This window comes from Chinchilla lanigera, unplaced genomic scaffold, assembly GCF_000276665.1.
Source record: "Chinchilla lanigera isolate Chin_1 unplaced genomic scaffold, ChiLan1.0 scaffold00085, whole genome shotgun sequence".
Taxonomy (NCBI): Eukaryota; Metazoa; Chordata; class Mammalia; order Rodentia; family Chinchillidae; genus Chinchilla; species Chinchilla lanigera.
Window position 1 is genome coordinate 1,679,224 of NW_004955486.1, and position 14,929 is coordinate 1,694,152.

A 14,929-nucleotide genomic window follows, 5' to 3' on the forward strand; every position below is an offset into this window, starting at 1 on the left:
TAGAAAGATTAAAAAGAACCAAGAATGCAGTCTAGTGCAAAGGTCCTGCATTCAATCTCCAGTTCTTTATTTTTGTTGTTGTTGTACTGGGAATTGAACTCAGGACCTTGTGTTTGCCAGGCAGGCACTATGCCCCTGAGCTATATATATCCCCGGCCCTCCAGTACTTTAATTAAAAAATAAGTAAAATAAAGGGCTGGGGATGTAAGTCAGTGTTAGGCTGCTCAGTGGTAGGGCCTCTGTGACTTAAAAGAGTCTATTTTTCAAAGCCAGTTAGCTCTTCACAGATTTTGACTGTTAAGAGATTTTGAAGGGGAGGGGCTGGACATGAAGAGATATGCTGCGCATTGTACCACGTCCTGCAAACATATACTAATGACTTTTTTTTAAACTTTTAACTAATTTTTAAGGACACTCATTCAATCAGTTATAGTTCAAATCCAGTCCACTCACACGAAGTAGGTGTATCAGTCTCCTTACACCATTCTGTACTTAGTGAGCTGAACTGATCATAGAACTGTAGAAGTAAGTTAACTGGGAAAATAAATGATTCCCAGAAAAATAAACACCACATGCCCGGTAAGTTTCTTTCCAGTAGAAGACCTGAGCCATTGTTCTAAAGTTAAATGTAAACAACGAGAAAATAAGAGCCGCTGCCTTTACGTGAATCCAGAACAAAGGGAACATGTTAGCGACGTAAAATTAAATGTGATGTGTACCCTTGAACAGTCAGCAGCAGCAAGGAGGCCCAGCTTTCCCCTGAAATCAAAGGGAGGAATCGCCGCACGGGTTTCAGCCCGCGCTGCACGGCACTACGACGCTCTGTCCACACCTACCAGGAATGCTGATGGCGACAAAGTTGTTTAACCTCTCCCACAGGCACAGAGTCTACAGATCAACCGCCTGGCCCTCGTAAATGCTGCCTTCCAAACTTCAACCTGTTCTAAGTCTGCAATCGTTTGAATATGGTTCTCCCCGAGATTTCACGTGTTGGAAGGTAGGTCCCAGTCTGGCAATGTGGGAGTGGGTGGGACCTTCGAGAGGAGGAGGCTAACATGAAGTCCTCATGGGACACCCCAGAGGAGACTAGCACAGGTCCCACACAATGCTCCTGGGTCTCCATGGTTCTGAGAACCTGACCAGAGATGTTCTTCAGCTTCCCGACTGCAGGGTGAGCTCCCGCTCTCACAGGCACTCCTGCCAGGACTCCAGATGCCATCAGCCCCTCACCCCAGGCCACGTCAAAAGGACGGCCTGTCTGAACTTCAGCCCTCAAAACTCCATGTTAAATAAACCTCTTTTCTTTACAAAGTAGTCTACCTCAGATACTTTATTATAGGAATGCAGAGTACGTCATTACAAGGCCCTTACTTTGGTCTTTCCAAAGGAAGGAGAGAAACCTGAAAGGCCTGCGGTATCATCACCCAGGTTTCCTGTCTCCAGAAATCCAGCCTGATCAGACCAATTGCATCTTGCCTTAGGGTGTCAGTAGGGCAGAATACACATTTTTCCAGACTCAGCAGGCTTCCAATGGGACACAGAGGCCCAGTGCAAAGTAGAGACTTAAAGTTTAAAATGCTGCTGGGCATGGCGGCACACCCATCATCCCAGCACTCAGGAGGCTGAGGCACAAGGACTGCCGTGAGTTCGAGGCCAGCCTGGGCTACATAGTGAGTTCAAGGCCAGCCTGAACTACATAGCAAAATAAAACAACAACAAAATAACAAAATAACAACAACAACAAAAAGTTTAAAATGCGTATGAAAAGAAACCTCCCATGAAATTTAGCTACTATCAAACAGCAAAACAAGGACCAAACAAATGATCCTTTACTACTGAACGATATCAATCAAGAATCAGCCAAATTTCAGGATCAAAAAAGAACTGAATTAACTATGAAAGCTTATTTTTAATAATTCAGTTGCAACATATAAAATACAATTTTAGAAAAACAGAAGATCTGGATCTTCTGTGTTTATGCTCTCACTTGCGTTTAATCTTCCCGTCCCACCCCACCTTTACCCTGTCCCTTATGTAAAATGTATGCAGCAATGGGCCCAGGCAAACATTTAAATTTAATTTTTAAAACCCACTATACCATGTGCTTTACACTAACCTGACAGAGCACGGTTGTAATAATCTCCAGACAGGGTGAAGTGGGCGTAGCCTTCAGGGCTGGTTCTTACGTGCTGAAGAAAATTCAGACCTGCAAAGAGAGCAAATCCTACAGTGGCAGCAGAGCAGGAGCAACCGCAAGTGGGCTGTGCAGACAAATCACAGCAGAGAAGCGGTCACAGCCAACACCCGTGACCTTGCAGGACAGCACACAAAACCGCGACACTGTTTATTATGTAGTTCCCATCAATTTGGATTTTTTAAAAAGACTACATTAAAGTATTATGCATCTTGGTCACTATGCTTTTTGGCAATGCCCCCACCAATGGTGTACCCAGTAGAAGGGTCTCAGCTGCTTCCCCGCAGTCCAAGCTCAGGGACAGGGCATCCAAGGCCTTCGGGAACATAAAAGATATCTCTACCTGGATATGTGAAAAGAGGGCAGAATGACAGGGCAAGCATGTCCTGATGTTAGCTCAAAAATTTAAGACTACCATAGCAAAATAAGAATCTACTTATTCTCCAGAGAAAAGGCTTTTAATAAATTGCCCTAGCAAGGCCTGACAGCACAAGGAAAAGGGCAACATCTATGACATGCAAAGGGCCGGATTAAAGCCCCAGAACCAAATTCTCTCAAAGGAGAAGAGACCCGCAAGACAAAAACAATGGGAAATGCAAAGCAAACCCAGCGGCTTTTATCTACTCTCCCCAGCAGCCTCATATTACCTGCTTCAAGGAAGCCCCGAAGAACACAGCGCCCTGCTCTGGTCCCCATTCTACCACTAAAGCTCACATATGAACACGTGTCATCTCTCTGTGCCCTCCGGAGGAGACACCAAGGTGAGCTTTCTTATGAGATTCTGGTCTATTTTTTAAGCAAGAACCAAGGTAGACGCAACATTTTCTCAGTTTATCCTTCTACTGAGGGAGCGGGGGGCCTATGCTGAGGACTTAAACCAGGGCACCCCAGCTCTTTTTATTTTGAGGTAGGGTCTTGCTGATTGTGTGGGCTGGCCTCACATCTGTTTCTCCTGTCTTGGCCTCCCAAGCAGCTGGACTTGCAGGCATGTACCACACTCGGCTCTTTAATTTGTCTTTGAAGTGGGGCTGGGGATTTAGCTCAGCAGCAAAGCGCCTGCCTGGCAAGCGCAAGGTCGTGAGTTCAGTTCCCAGTACCGGAGAAAAACAAAAACAAAAACAAAAACCATTTGTCTTTGAAGTGCCTCTAGTAATGGTATTCACTCCACTATTCTTATACATAAAAGAACACACAAAATAGGGAGATCAGGAATTATTTAGCTAGAGCTGTTAGTGTAATGGAAATTTTATCAATGACAATTTCTATTAATCCTAAACTTGAAGGCCACATATGGCAAATAAATACAAATTTCTGTGAAATATACAAATGAAAAACTTATGTAAAACCACTGTCACTCACATTACTAAGCAGAAGAGTAACACTTTTTAAAAGGTCTAAATACTGCAGAAATCACTGAAACCACGCAAGATGCGCCCAGAGTCGGCTCAGCACTCACGGGAGAAGGTGAGCTCAGCGAGAGGCACGTCGCAGTCCATGCAGTCGTCAATGAAGCAGATGCACACGCTCTCAGCTTTGATCTCCACCCCCGAGACCCTCGGGGCCGGCACAGCCCCCGGGCTCTCTCGGCTGCCAGCGGCCACGGAAAGAGACTTCAACGGCTCCGCGTTCTTGAACAACCAACTTGCTGCCTTCTTCAACTGGCCTTCAAAGAAATTAAAAGGGAGTGATTTCACCAGTTTCCACAGCTACTCTGGGTACTGACAGAGGAAAGAGACAAAGTTTCAGAGGGACCGACTGGACAGCCCAAGCCTTGATCTGCAAGTATTCGTAGATGTGGGGGCGGCTTCTAGCGCCCTAAGAGGAATTCTGCACCTGAGCAAAGAGAACGAGGCCCTCTTTGCAGCATACCTTCCACTCAAGTCTACCAGACCTCTCACGATCTGCCCCCAGTGCCTCCGGGAGGCCATCCTCCTCCTGGCATCTACTGAAGCAGAGCTTGAGATTCTAGACGCCACTTGGTCCTTAAGGACTTACTCATCTTTGCTATGTAGTTTTACATACACTGCTGTGCTACTTTGTGAAATGTCCTCAAATGTTTTCTCCTGGGGGACAGAGAGCAATAAAAGAATTGCGTGAGTGTAATACAGAACTGTTAAACAACAGCTGCCTGAATACCACCAGGCTGCTGCCACCCCCTTACCTCCACCCGAGAAAAGAGAGCACGAGAAGAGCAGTGCAGCCCACGTTCGTCCATCCCCAGGAGCCAGGGCAAGAGACAGGGACAGCAGCTAAGGGCCTGGGCTCTGGAGAACGGTGGGTTCCTGGGCGAGTCACCTGATCCGCCCCTACCCTGTAGCACTTAGAGGACTGCTATGAAGAGGAAATAAGTAAGTTCTCAGAGCCAAGCCAGCATATAATATTGTAAGTCCCCCACTTACAACCAAGCTTCGTTCCGGGTAAATTGTTCACAAGTTGGATTTGTTCATAAACCAACAGTAAGTCTTCTACAGTACACATGTGAAAGTTCACAACCTGAATGTTCTGAAGTTGGGGACTTAATATATTGGCTCTTTAATACACAGTTGTTGTTACTTAGTAGCTGGCTTATTCATCAGATCTGTGGCAGTACTGGAGTGTTCGTGTTCAAGAAAATCTTATTTCTCTTTACTACTGATGGAACCAAGTAAGTAGTTTTAGTTAATAAACTAAAAGGCTCTCAGAACTTTAAAACAATGTCTCAGGAGGCTGAGGCAAGCCAATTGTTGTAAGTGCAAGGTTAGGCTGGTATACATAGTGAGATCCTACCTCAAAAAACAAAAAAATAAAAAAAGAATTTTTAAAAATGTGTTTGAATTGCTAAAGATAGAGTAAAAAGCACAGGAAGAATAAGCACTAAGGAGTATACAGTTAACTAGAAACTAAAAAGTAATGATGACCGGTTTAAGAGCAAACTAAGGAATATAAGAAAATGACTACATCTTCATTTTCTCCTGATGGAATTGATGCAAAGCATTATGTTACAAGACCAGCATTTCACATGTAATTGGTCAGAGTGTCATCCATATGATCCTTTTAGAAAAGAATCTGTCAGTTCAAACGAAAAGCTTGAAAAATATGCCTCCACCTTTAGGTCTAACATTTACAATACCGTGTCTCTCAACCAAGGTAGTATTTAAAACTGAATCCTGGAAAAATAAAAAACACAAGTGAATGGTTAAATAAATTATATCTGTAGAACCAATGTAAAAAAAGGTATCTGCAAATAATTTTAATGCCATGGGAACATGATGCTTATGTAATATTAAGTACATCATAATAAAATTACAACTCTATACAATGTTATTTAAAAGGTTTTGTTCTCCCTTCTGGGTATTTTTCCAGAAGAACTGAAAACATCATACCACAGCAATATAAATGCACCCATGTTTATAACACCACAATTTGTAATAGCTAAATCTGGGAAACAAACCAAATGTCCATCAACCAAGAAATGGATAAAAAAGATGTGGTATTTTTATACAATGTAGTACTACTCAGCTATAAAGAAAGATAAACTTGAAGCTTTTATAGGTAAATGGATGCAACTAGAGACATACTCACAAATGAAGTAAGTCAGACTCGCATGTATCAATATCATATTGTTTCCCTAGTGTAAGAAACTGCAAGAGTAAATAAGATCCAAAAGGTGTAATACATACTGTGAAAGGTAAAGAAACTGCTCAAAAGGAAAGAACAACTGGGATGGATGAAAAGAAAAAAGAAAGAAGGGAAAAATCTTTTTAAAAAATTATATATAGATAGCCAAGATAATTGTACTACCAATTTCTATTAGTTCACTGAAAGAAACAGTGCATATATTGTTGGTTCAATGCCTATATCTGGTAATCCAAGCAACTACTTTGAAGATAATACGCAATATAATAACCACTGTTAATTTTCTATCATCTTGTTTTGAAACTCTGTATCATTTTTTTCGTTTTTTTTCTCTTTCAAATAAAAAAATAATAAATAGATACAAAGGTTTTGTTCATTTCATGATTGAACACAGGGGCACTCCACCTCCGAGCTACTTCCCGAGCACTGTTTATTTTGAGACAGGGTCCACTAAGTTACCCAGGCTGGCCTCAAATTCCTGCCTCTGCCTCCTGAGGAGCTGGGATTACAGGTGTGCCCCAATGAACCCAGCAATAAAATTATTCATTGAACTCTCTAGGCTGCATTACTCTTTCTTAAGAGAAATCGGATCCCAGAAGGTAGTACAGTGTGATGTAGTGGAAAAACCCGGGTTTTAGAATTGGGCGGATCTGGCTTTAAGTCTGTCTTAGGCCCGCACTAATTGGGTGCCCACAGGCGAGTTTAAGTTTCCCCACCCCAAGTAGGGGTAATAACTGCTACTTCCAAAGGCTATGAAACTCCAAAGGAAACCCTAGAGAGTTCAATGAATGGTCATGATTGTGGGAGCCACCAGATTACCACCACCAGCATCGGTAACAACGGGTAGTATTTACAGAGCACCCCGGCAAGCCAGGCCCTTTTCCTCAAGTCACAGGTGAAGACGCACTGGGACAGAACAGCTAAGCCACTGGCTTGCCCAGAGTTACTAATAAGTAGCTAGTAAGAAGCAAAGGAAGAATCTGACCCAGGCAATCAACTCCAGAGCCCACCTTTCACCCAGTGAAAATCTGTTCAGCCCCCAGAAGACACACGAAGGATCTTCTAAATATACACCAGCTCTCCAAGTCAACTTGTGGGAGTGGAGGAGGAAACAGGAAGGAAGCATACTGTCAAGAACGGCAGATCGTGGAACTTCACTCAAATTACCTTGACACACCAAAAGGGCTCTGCGACAGTCATCCATGCCGAAGCCCAGCTCCTGCAGTCTGGCCAACTGCAACTCTAGGAGGTAAACGCGTAAATTAGCCCATTGTCCAACTTAAGAGAAAAGAAATTCAGAAATAGTGATTAAAACATTCATTTCTGTAGGCAAAAATGGTCCCCTACTGTAGACTTCTATCAAGCGTACCCTGATTAAGGAAAACATTTAAAACCAGACATAAGCATTAGCCATAGAACTGTGGAAGTGAATTGTAGGGGGTAAAACAGCAGTTGCAGTGTAAACTACAGCAGCTGGTGCAGGGTGTTTTGTTTTGAATAAAAATCAGTCATACTTAGGATTCTCAATTATATTTAATAACAAATAATTAGACTCTGAACAATTTAATTGTGCAAAAGAAAACTGTGAAAGTTAAAAAGAGGAAGGGTTACTCAGAGGACTGCGTGGGTATGCAGTTAAACACCTACCCAAGACAGGATCTAAGGTATGTCTTGTCCCTTCTCCGCTTTCCTCTCCAACGCGGGATGCACCTGGAAGGTGACTGCTAACGAAGTCTGTTTCCAAGGCCGCTGAGTCTGGCACTGCAGCATTAGCTTGCTCTGGGATGGATTTGGCAATGGCAAGAAACAGCTGAACATCATTATAGGAGAGTCTGATATCCAGGGTTTGTAACTGAATCTAACAAAATTTAAAAGGTAGCAAATTTTTAATGTCTTCGGTTTTGCATCCACACCTCTTACAGATGTAATTTCTACTATGTTCTAAAAGTCCAACAGACACTACTTCTCATTTAAAGGACTGCAAAGAGCTAGGCATGGTGGTGCATGCCTATCACCCCAGCACTTGGGAGGCTGAGGCTGCAGGATCACCGTGAGTTTGAGGTCAGGCTGGGCTACACAGTGAGTTCAAGCCCAGCCTGACCTGCACAGTGAGACCCTGTCTCACAAATAAATACATGAATGAATGAATGAATGAATGACTGCAAAGAGCTTGAACTAAGCACTAATAACCATGAGGTAAGATGTCTCAGCAATAAGATCAAATGGCCACAAAGTACGCCAAATATAAAAAAATACAAGCTACACAGGAATAACAAGAAATAAATAATACATACATGCACACTTAGCTAGAATAATTATTACAGCAATTAATACTTCAGCAGCATGGATTTTATACACATGTATTAAACATTACATCACAACCAGAGGAGGGCTCAGGAGGAGAAGGACAAACTATTACAACCTTCTGCTAATCCATTTTGCATGGGCCTATTTAATTTTTTTAAATCTCTGGAACTAACTAACCAACAAAATTTATCTCTTCTTCACTCAGGAGCAGGCTTACATAAGTGCCCTTTGGCAATAGTATCTCCCAAGGTCCAGTCTTCCTCCGAGAGTAGCGATATAGCTACCAAAGGAGATGGCAGCATAGACCCCCAATGCCAGACCACCGTAAAGGGTGCCCCTTGATGATGGCACCGATGACTGGGGACACGGGGCTTTCTTCGTTCGCCTATTTTTTTATCCTTCTGTGAGGTGCCACTAAGACCAAAGACCAACATGGTCTTTCTTCTTCCATCTCCTATGATCCAAATGGACTGAGTAACTATACCCTTCCTACCAAAATAGATAAATAAATACAGCGCCTACCTCCTGAGCCCCACGCACCTGGCTTTCCCTTCTTCTTCCTCACCGCCCTGCACAGCTCCCTGCCCCGGGCAGATCTTCTTCTGCTCCATCCTGATGGCACGCGCTCCCTCTGCTCTCCACCCTGCCCTTCCTCCTGATGAGCCTGATCTGCGCTCTGCCCTGATTAGGATCCCTGCTGTGTGCCTCGGCCTCCTGTGCACTTGTACAGAACTTTAAGATGATACCAGACAATGAAAAGGTCTTTTATCTTCCCCAAGACTGCAAGATCATCCATGACAGAGATGACATCAGAGTTAATCTGTGAGCTGCCGAAGTCACTAAGATGCTTTCGGCTCTGAATAAGCAGGCACCTGCAGAGGACGGCATGTGAAGGTGTACTGAGGTGTTAGAGGTTTTTCATCATTACCTCTAGGACAGGAGGAAAATCTTCACTATTGAATGCATCCATTAATCCGGAGCTGTTCTGGTAAGAAGAATTCCCCACCAGCTCCACCTGAATTTGCACTGGGTCAACAATTGAAAGAGCGGTATCGTGCTCGTTCCCCAGTCGGCACGAAAACACCTAGAAAATGAAAGGCAACACGGAGAGGGTTACTGTGGGACTAGGACGGCCCTAGCCATCTGCACAGAGGGGACATTTCCAGAGCAATCAGCCCTGTGCTGTCACAACCCCACCAACGCTGAAACAAAGACCAAAAACAGTGAGGCGGCTCTCACCCACTGCCAAGAGCAAGAGGAAAGGGGTTTCCCAATCCACCCCAAGGGCTGAAAGATCGCACACCCTTTTACAAACTAATCTTATTTCTAGGAACCAGCCTAGGGAAATAATGAAAGATACAGAAAATCTCAGTAAACCATTTTTATTATTAAAAAATTAGGAGCAACAAAGGTTATATCAAATTTAAATGGAACATTCTGCAGTTTTTTGTTTTTTGGGGGTTTTTTTTGTCTTTTTTTTTTTTTTTTTTTGTCTTTTTTTTTTTTTTTTTTTTTTTTGTCTTTTTGAGACAGGGTCTCGCTATGCAGTTCAGGCTGGCCTTGAGCTCACTTTATAGCTGAGGCTGGTCTCAAACTTGCAACGATCCTCCTGCCTCAGCCTCCCGAGTGCTGGGATTATGGGCGTGGGCCACCCCACCAGGCTCTGGACTCATTTTTAAATGATCACCCAGCACATAAGTTGTTACAACACAGATTATATGAAAATACAGCCCAATCAATATAATGTCGCATTATAACTTTCTTTTAAGGAAAGAAACACCAAAATGTGAACAGAATTATAAAATGAGGGTGATAGGTGATTCTTCTCTCCCCTCAGAATTACAAAATTAACAATACATTAACTATTGAAGCTATGTGATAGGTATACAGGAGTTCATTAATCTGTACATATTTGAAATGTTCAATAATGAAATGTTACTAAAAAATAAATAAATGTTTATGGGAGACGGAAGGGAGCATGGGTTCCCATTCTAGGACCAAATTATTTTGTACGCTCAAGAAGAGCACAAAACAAAGAAGGCAAGAGTTTTTGGGGACCCCAGGCCCCCACCAGGTCACTGAGGGGCATTTAATAGTGCTACCAAAAACAGCATGACACCACGGTTCTTCGCCATATTCAAACTCACTCACTATACTTTGTAAATTCATCCCCAGGGACTTAGCAGGATGGCAGCAGGATTCAGATTCGATTGTTCTGTCTCAAGAATGAGACCAAGAGGAGTTTCTAGGCATCTCAAATATTTTGCCGGGTAGTTTTTCTATGACTTTGAAGCAGAGAAGTTTCATTTTCCCTTCTACTTCAGGGGCTGCTGCTAAACAAAACCCAATTGTACCTGACAGTTCATTAATCAATCACCAAAGTTTTCTATTCAAAGCTGGTATTGTGGTGGCCTGGAAAGCAAATGAATTGCAATCTCACGATCAACTCACATCACACCAGCAGGTACCTCCTTGTTCTCAAACCGAGCTTTCTTTACCTTACAGTAACAGGTGGTCAAGAAAGTGAGATCTCTACATTAAGCCTCAGTAAGCTGTATCCGACTCCCAAAAATGTACTGTACACTGCTGACAGTGAAAATGAGCTTTATTCATTCAACCCCTGACAGCACTGGAAAAAACAGAGCACAGAAAGTTCAATCCGAAGGGGAAAAGAACCATGACTATTCTAACACTGTATCAAGAGGAACTTTAGCTGAGATCAGTGAATTAAGAACATCTGATAAAGGCAACAATCTGCCACGTTTCCCTTGCTGTCTCTACTGCCCGTGGCTTAAAAGAAGGCAGGGGGATTTTTACGTAATATTGCAAAATGCAATTTTCAGGCTGCCAAGGCCAAGCCGGTGCAAATTATCCTCCTGGCTGGAGATGTGGTTCTTTAGGTCACACACGCCTCTCCGGAGCTGCCCTCCTGCAGATGAGGTCCTCCTGGACAGCAATATATAAAATCCCGAGCTCTGCCTCTCCACAGGTCTCCAGGAAGCCAAAGCCCCGGCTCTTCACAGAACCGCACTCGATGTGGCGAGAGGGGGATGCTGAGAAGATGAAGACCAACGCTTCCCCGAGCAGAGTTGCCAAGGACTAGAGTTGAAGAACTAGAGGACTCAACAAGGCGCCTGCCAGGGGAACGGCACTGGAGGACTCCTTGAACTTCCTGGGGCGGGGGGGTAAGAGAAAAAGCCCCTCCACGTGCCTACAGCCTAACACTGAGAGTGCATCACAAGGGAAAAAACGGTGCAGACTTGAGGTAAAAGTGAAGAGAGAAGGGCAACGGTCTTCCAATCCCATGAATTATTTCCCCTAATGAGAGAGTAAGAGGCAAATTCTTTTCCAGATGCGTTTGTCTTGAGCCCAAAATGAGTGCTGTGATGGACACACGGACTTCTTACCTCAATGCCAAACAGACTTCCCGAAAACGGGCGATCGACAAAGCGGGGCTTGTAGGTGAGCACCGTGGTGCCTTTCAGAATAATGGCATTGGTGTCAAAGCAGGACACATCCTCGACAACCACAAACTCCGTGCCTGGAAAGGACAGCATCGTAAGTCAAGGCAAAGCCAGAAGCTGGTGGCGAGGCAGGCAGCACACCTCCACGAGGTGAGCACCCTGACCTGGGCCTCGGCCCTCCAGGATGTCTGTCACTGTTCAGTCTCCATTGCCATCCCAGACCAACTCTGTACCTGGCCAGGTACTGCGCAGAGCGCTGCACCAGCAGAGAAGACCAGGACGCAGCTTCTCTCTTCAACATGTTTATGTAAGCTCCAGAGAAACTGCAGCCTGTCATCCTGGAAAGCCCATCAGATACTGAGAAGTTCAGAAAAGCATCCTCTCTCCAAGCGATGGCCTGATTTTAGATCCCAGGAAGTACACTCAGATAATAACGCTGTTAGGCAGCAGAACATACTATAACAACATCTACTAGTGGGGCTGGGAATTTAGCTCAGTGGCACAGTACCTGCCCGGCAAGTGCAAGGTCGTGAGTTCGATTCCCAGTACCGGAAAAAAAAAAAAAAAAAACACCTACTAGTGTTCAAGTTGTCTATGAAGAATGCAGGCCAATTTATGTCCAGATTTTTTAAATCAGTGCCTAATTTGCATATGGCAGAAATACTCTGCTGCAGACTGCATTTGCATTAAAAACTGTACAGGACAAGCTTTTGTAACTGAAGCCATTTAAAATGCGGTTAGGCAGCATCATGAAAACCACTGAGAAGTGGGCAGCAGACGTCACACACCCGACAGTAAACGCATGAACACACTCGGCTGCACGACAGCGCACCAGTCATACGAAACACAATACATCCGTCCGTAAAGGAAAACGCTATGTTTGTAAGACAAGTAACAATCCGGCCACTTATCTTCAAAACCGAGACTTTCACATACCAAATTTGCCTACCCTCGGAAAGACACATCTATTGGGCCCCTAAGGTCAAACAGAAAATCGAAGCCAGATTTCTGGTGAGCGACAAGACTGCTGTCCAGGCAGGCCCTCTGCCTGGGCACAGGTACTGCGTGGGCAGAGGACAGGGACCAGAGACCCCTCGGCTACTAGTGAACCTGGCAGCTCACACCTGGAAATGGAGGTCAAGAACCTTGATGCTCCTTGACTATGAAAGACGCCAATAGGTAAGGGCTGACACCTGAAAATGAGACACCACACAAGAAGCACCCTGGGAGACAGACACGGGCGACGTCCACACTAACAGTGAGGCACAGCCCCAGATAGTCACCTGTCACGTTGACCTTGACCTCTACGTGCCTTTCGTTGGACACGGGAAGGGAAGACCGCTTGGTAACTACTCCACTCTTGACGGTTTTGGGGACGACAGCAGATTCGCTGCTGGAGTTACGGTGGCGAGAAGGGGTCACAATTTGTTTCTTAATATCACTGGGCGTGTGGAGAAAATCATGGACCAACAGCAGCCAGTCAAATATGAGAAACACACGGAGATTGTTGAGAACTACTGTGAAACAGGAGGAATCCTTTGTAGATCTACAAGGAAAAAAGAAAAAAATGAAGTCAGAAAAGGAAACATGGCATTTTAATAAGCTGCACGTGTATTATTCAGTTTGGGCAGGTGGTATTCCAGTGTTTTTGTTTTTGTTTTTGTTTTGAGACAGTGTTTCGAACGGTGGCCTTAAACTCCTGGACACAAACAACCCTCCTGCCTCAGCCTCCCTCCCAAGTAGCTGGGGCTACACACCCACACCAGCACACACAGCTTCTATTCCAATATTTTTTAAGCTGGAAGTTTAAGTGCTCAACACTGGTTTAATGATATATGCCGTATATCATTTCTGATTTTTTTAAATAAGATGAAATAGGCCTTCAGAAAGCAGTATATCACGCCCAGAGGTCTCAACGGGTCTGATTTTCTAACAGCTACTTTGCAGCGTCTGGAAATGTTCTCGATCATCATAATTGTGGGGCTGCTCCTGGCATCGGGCGGGTAAAGGCCAGGGACGCTAACCATCCTACAACACACAGGTCAGCTCCCACAGCAAGGAGTTCACAGAGCCCAAATGCCAACACAGGGTGAGCATCCCTAGGCCAAATATCTGAAATGCTCCAAAACTGGAAACTGAGAGCATTTTGTGTTTTGGAATTTGGGATTAGGGACGCTTAACTGGCAAAGGCTATGCAAAACGCTCCAAAATCTGACAAAAAAACACAAAAAACCCACGGTCTTCTACACATTTCAGATAAGGAACACTCAACATGGAGTGCTGAGGCGGAGAAAGTCCAGTACAGCAGGAAAGCACAGGCTCTGAAGTCAGAGACCCAGATTTAAATACTGCTGCTTACAAACTGTGCTATCCCAGCTAGGTCCCCTCCCTTCTCCCGGCCTGGTCCCTCATTTAAAAATGAAGGACATTGACACTGAAAGAAAAAGCACCTGACACACAGCAGGTGTCTGATAATCAGCTTCCTTCCCCACGGGCAGTACTGACATGAATGAGGCACTCTTTCTTTGGAGTCTAAGAGGACACCTTCAGAAACACCCAGTCAACACACTCGTGCTGGGTGGGTTCTCTAGCTGAAACTGACCTGAGAGCCCTGATCGTTTAGCCTGAGGAGAACAAGTAAGATGACATTTACTGTGGGTTTTCCTCCAGCATCCTAGAGCCCGTGCATTTGGGGCAGTGGCAGGAGCCAGGGAGTCCCGATTGTTCCAAATTTCATATTTAGGTGAGAGCCCGAAGACTCTCGGGCTGGCCTAAAACTATGGCTTTTACCCAGGCCCTGTTAGTATACCAGTAGGCAGGACCTCTTCATTAGGGCTACGGACACTTCTTTAGGTTTTTCTGGGTTGAACCTAGTTCTAAAGGGTCAAAAGCAAGACTGTAGGCTCTAGCTACTGCATGACTATTCCTTGCCCTAGTTGGGAAAAGCTGATTGGGGATATTTCTAAGGCTGGTTTCTCCAGTCATTCGTTTCTTCTAAACCTGGCTCACTGCTTCCAGTAAAAGGGCACCATGGTATGTGTGTCATTCCTACAAACACAGCAACTGTCACAGAAACACTCTGTAACACAGAAAAAATCCTGCCCTCAGTAAAATTTTTCCACCCCATTCCAAACAGAATTTGTCAGAACTCTGCACTAACTGAAAAGTCACAGTATGTCCGATCGCTTTGCTGGAAAATATTTCAAGCCTTTAAACACTGTGAAGTGATTTATATTTGACACGCAAAATCCCAACAGAAGAGTAATTCTTCTCAGGACACAGAAAGCATTCAAAAGTTCGATCAAGGGAACAGTTTGCTTCTCTTACTAACAATAGTATTTCTGTCACC

At 44.4% G+C, this 14,929-nt stretch overlaps 1 protein-coding gene across 6 annotated transcripts in view; it reads right to left on the reverse strand.

Moving 5' to 3' along the window:
• The window catches only part of Vps13d (vacuolar protein sorting 13 homolog D (S. cerevisiae)), a 256,478-nt gene that overhangs the window by 163,594 nt on the left and 77,955 nt on the right, over positions 1 to 14,929 (reverse strand). For all 6 annotated transcript variants that reach the window (XM_005403951.2, XM_005403955.2, XM_005403954.2 and 3 more), the window contains exons 31-37: positions 12,864 to 13,126; positions 11,524 to 11,657; positions 9,045 to 9,200; positions 7,457 to 7,667; positions 6,977 to 7,051; positions 3,651 to 3,857; positions 2,117 to 2,206 (exon numbers count right to left, since the gene is read on the reverse strand). In XM_005403951.2, the coding sequence (XP_005404008.1) occupies positions 2,117 to 2,206; positions 3,651 to 3,857; positions 6,977 to 7,051; positions 7,457 to 7,667; positions 9,045 to 9,200; positions 11,524 to 11,657; positions 12,864 to 13,126 (1,136 nt within the window). The remainder of the gene's footprint in view (positions 1 to 2,116; positions 2,207 to 3,650; positions 3,858 to 6,976; positions 7,052 to 7,456; positions 7,668 to 9,044; positions 9,201 to 11,523; positions 11,658 to 12,863; positions 13,127 to 14,929) is intronic.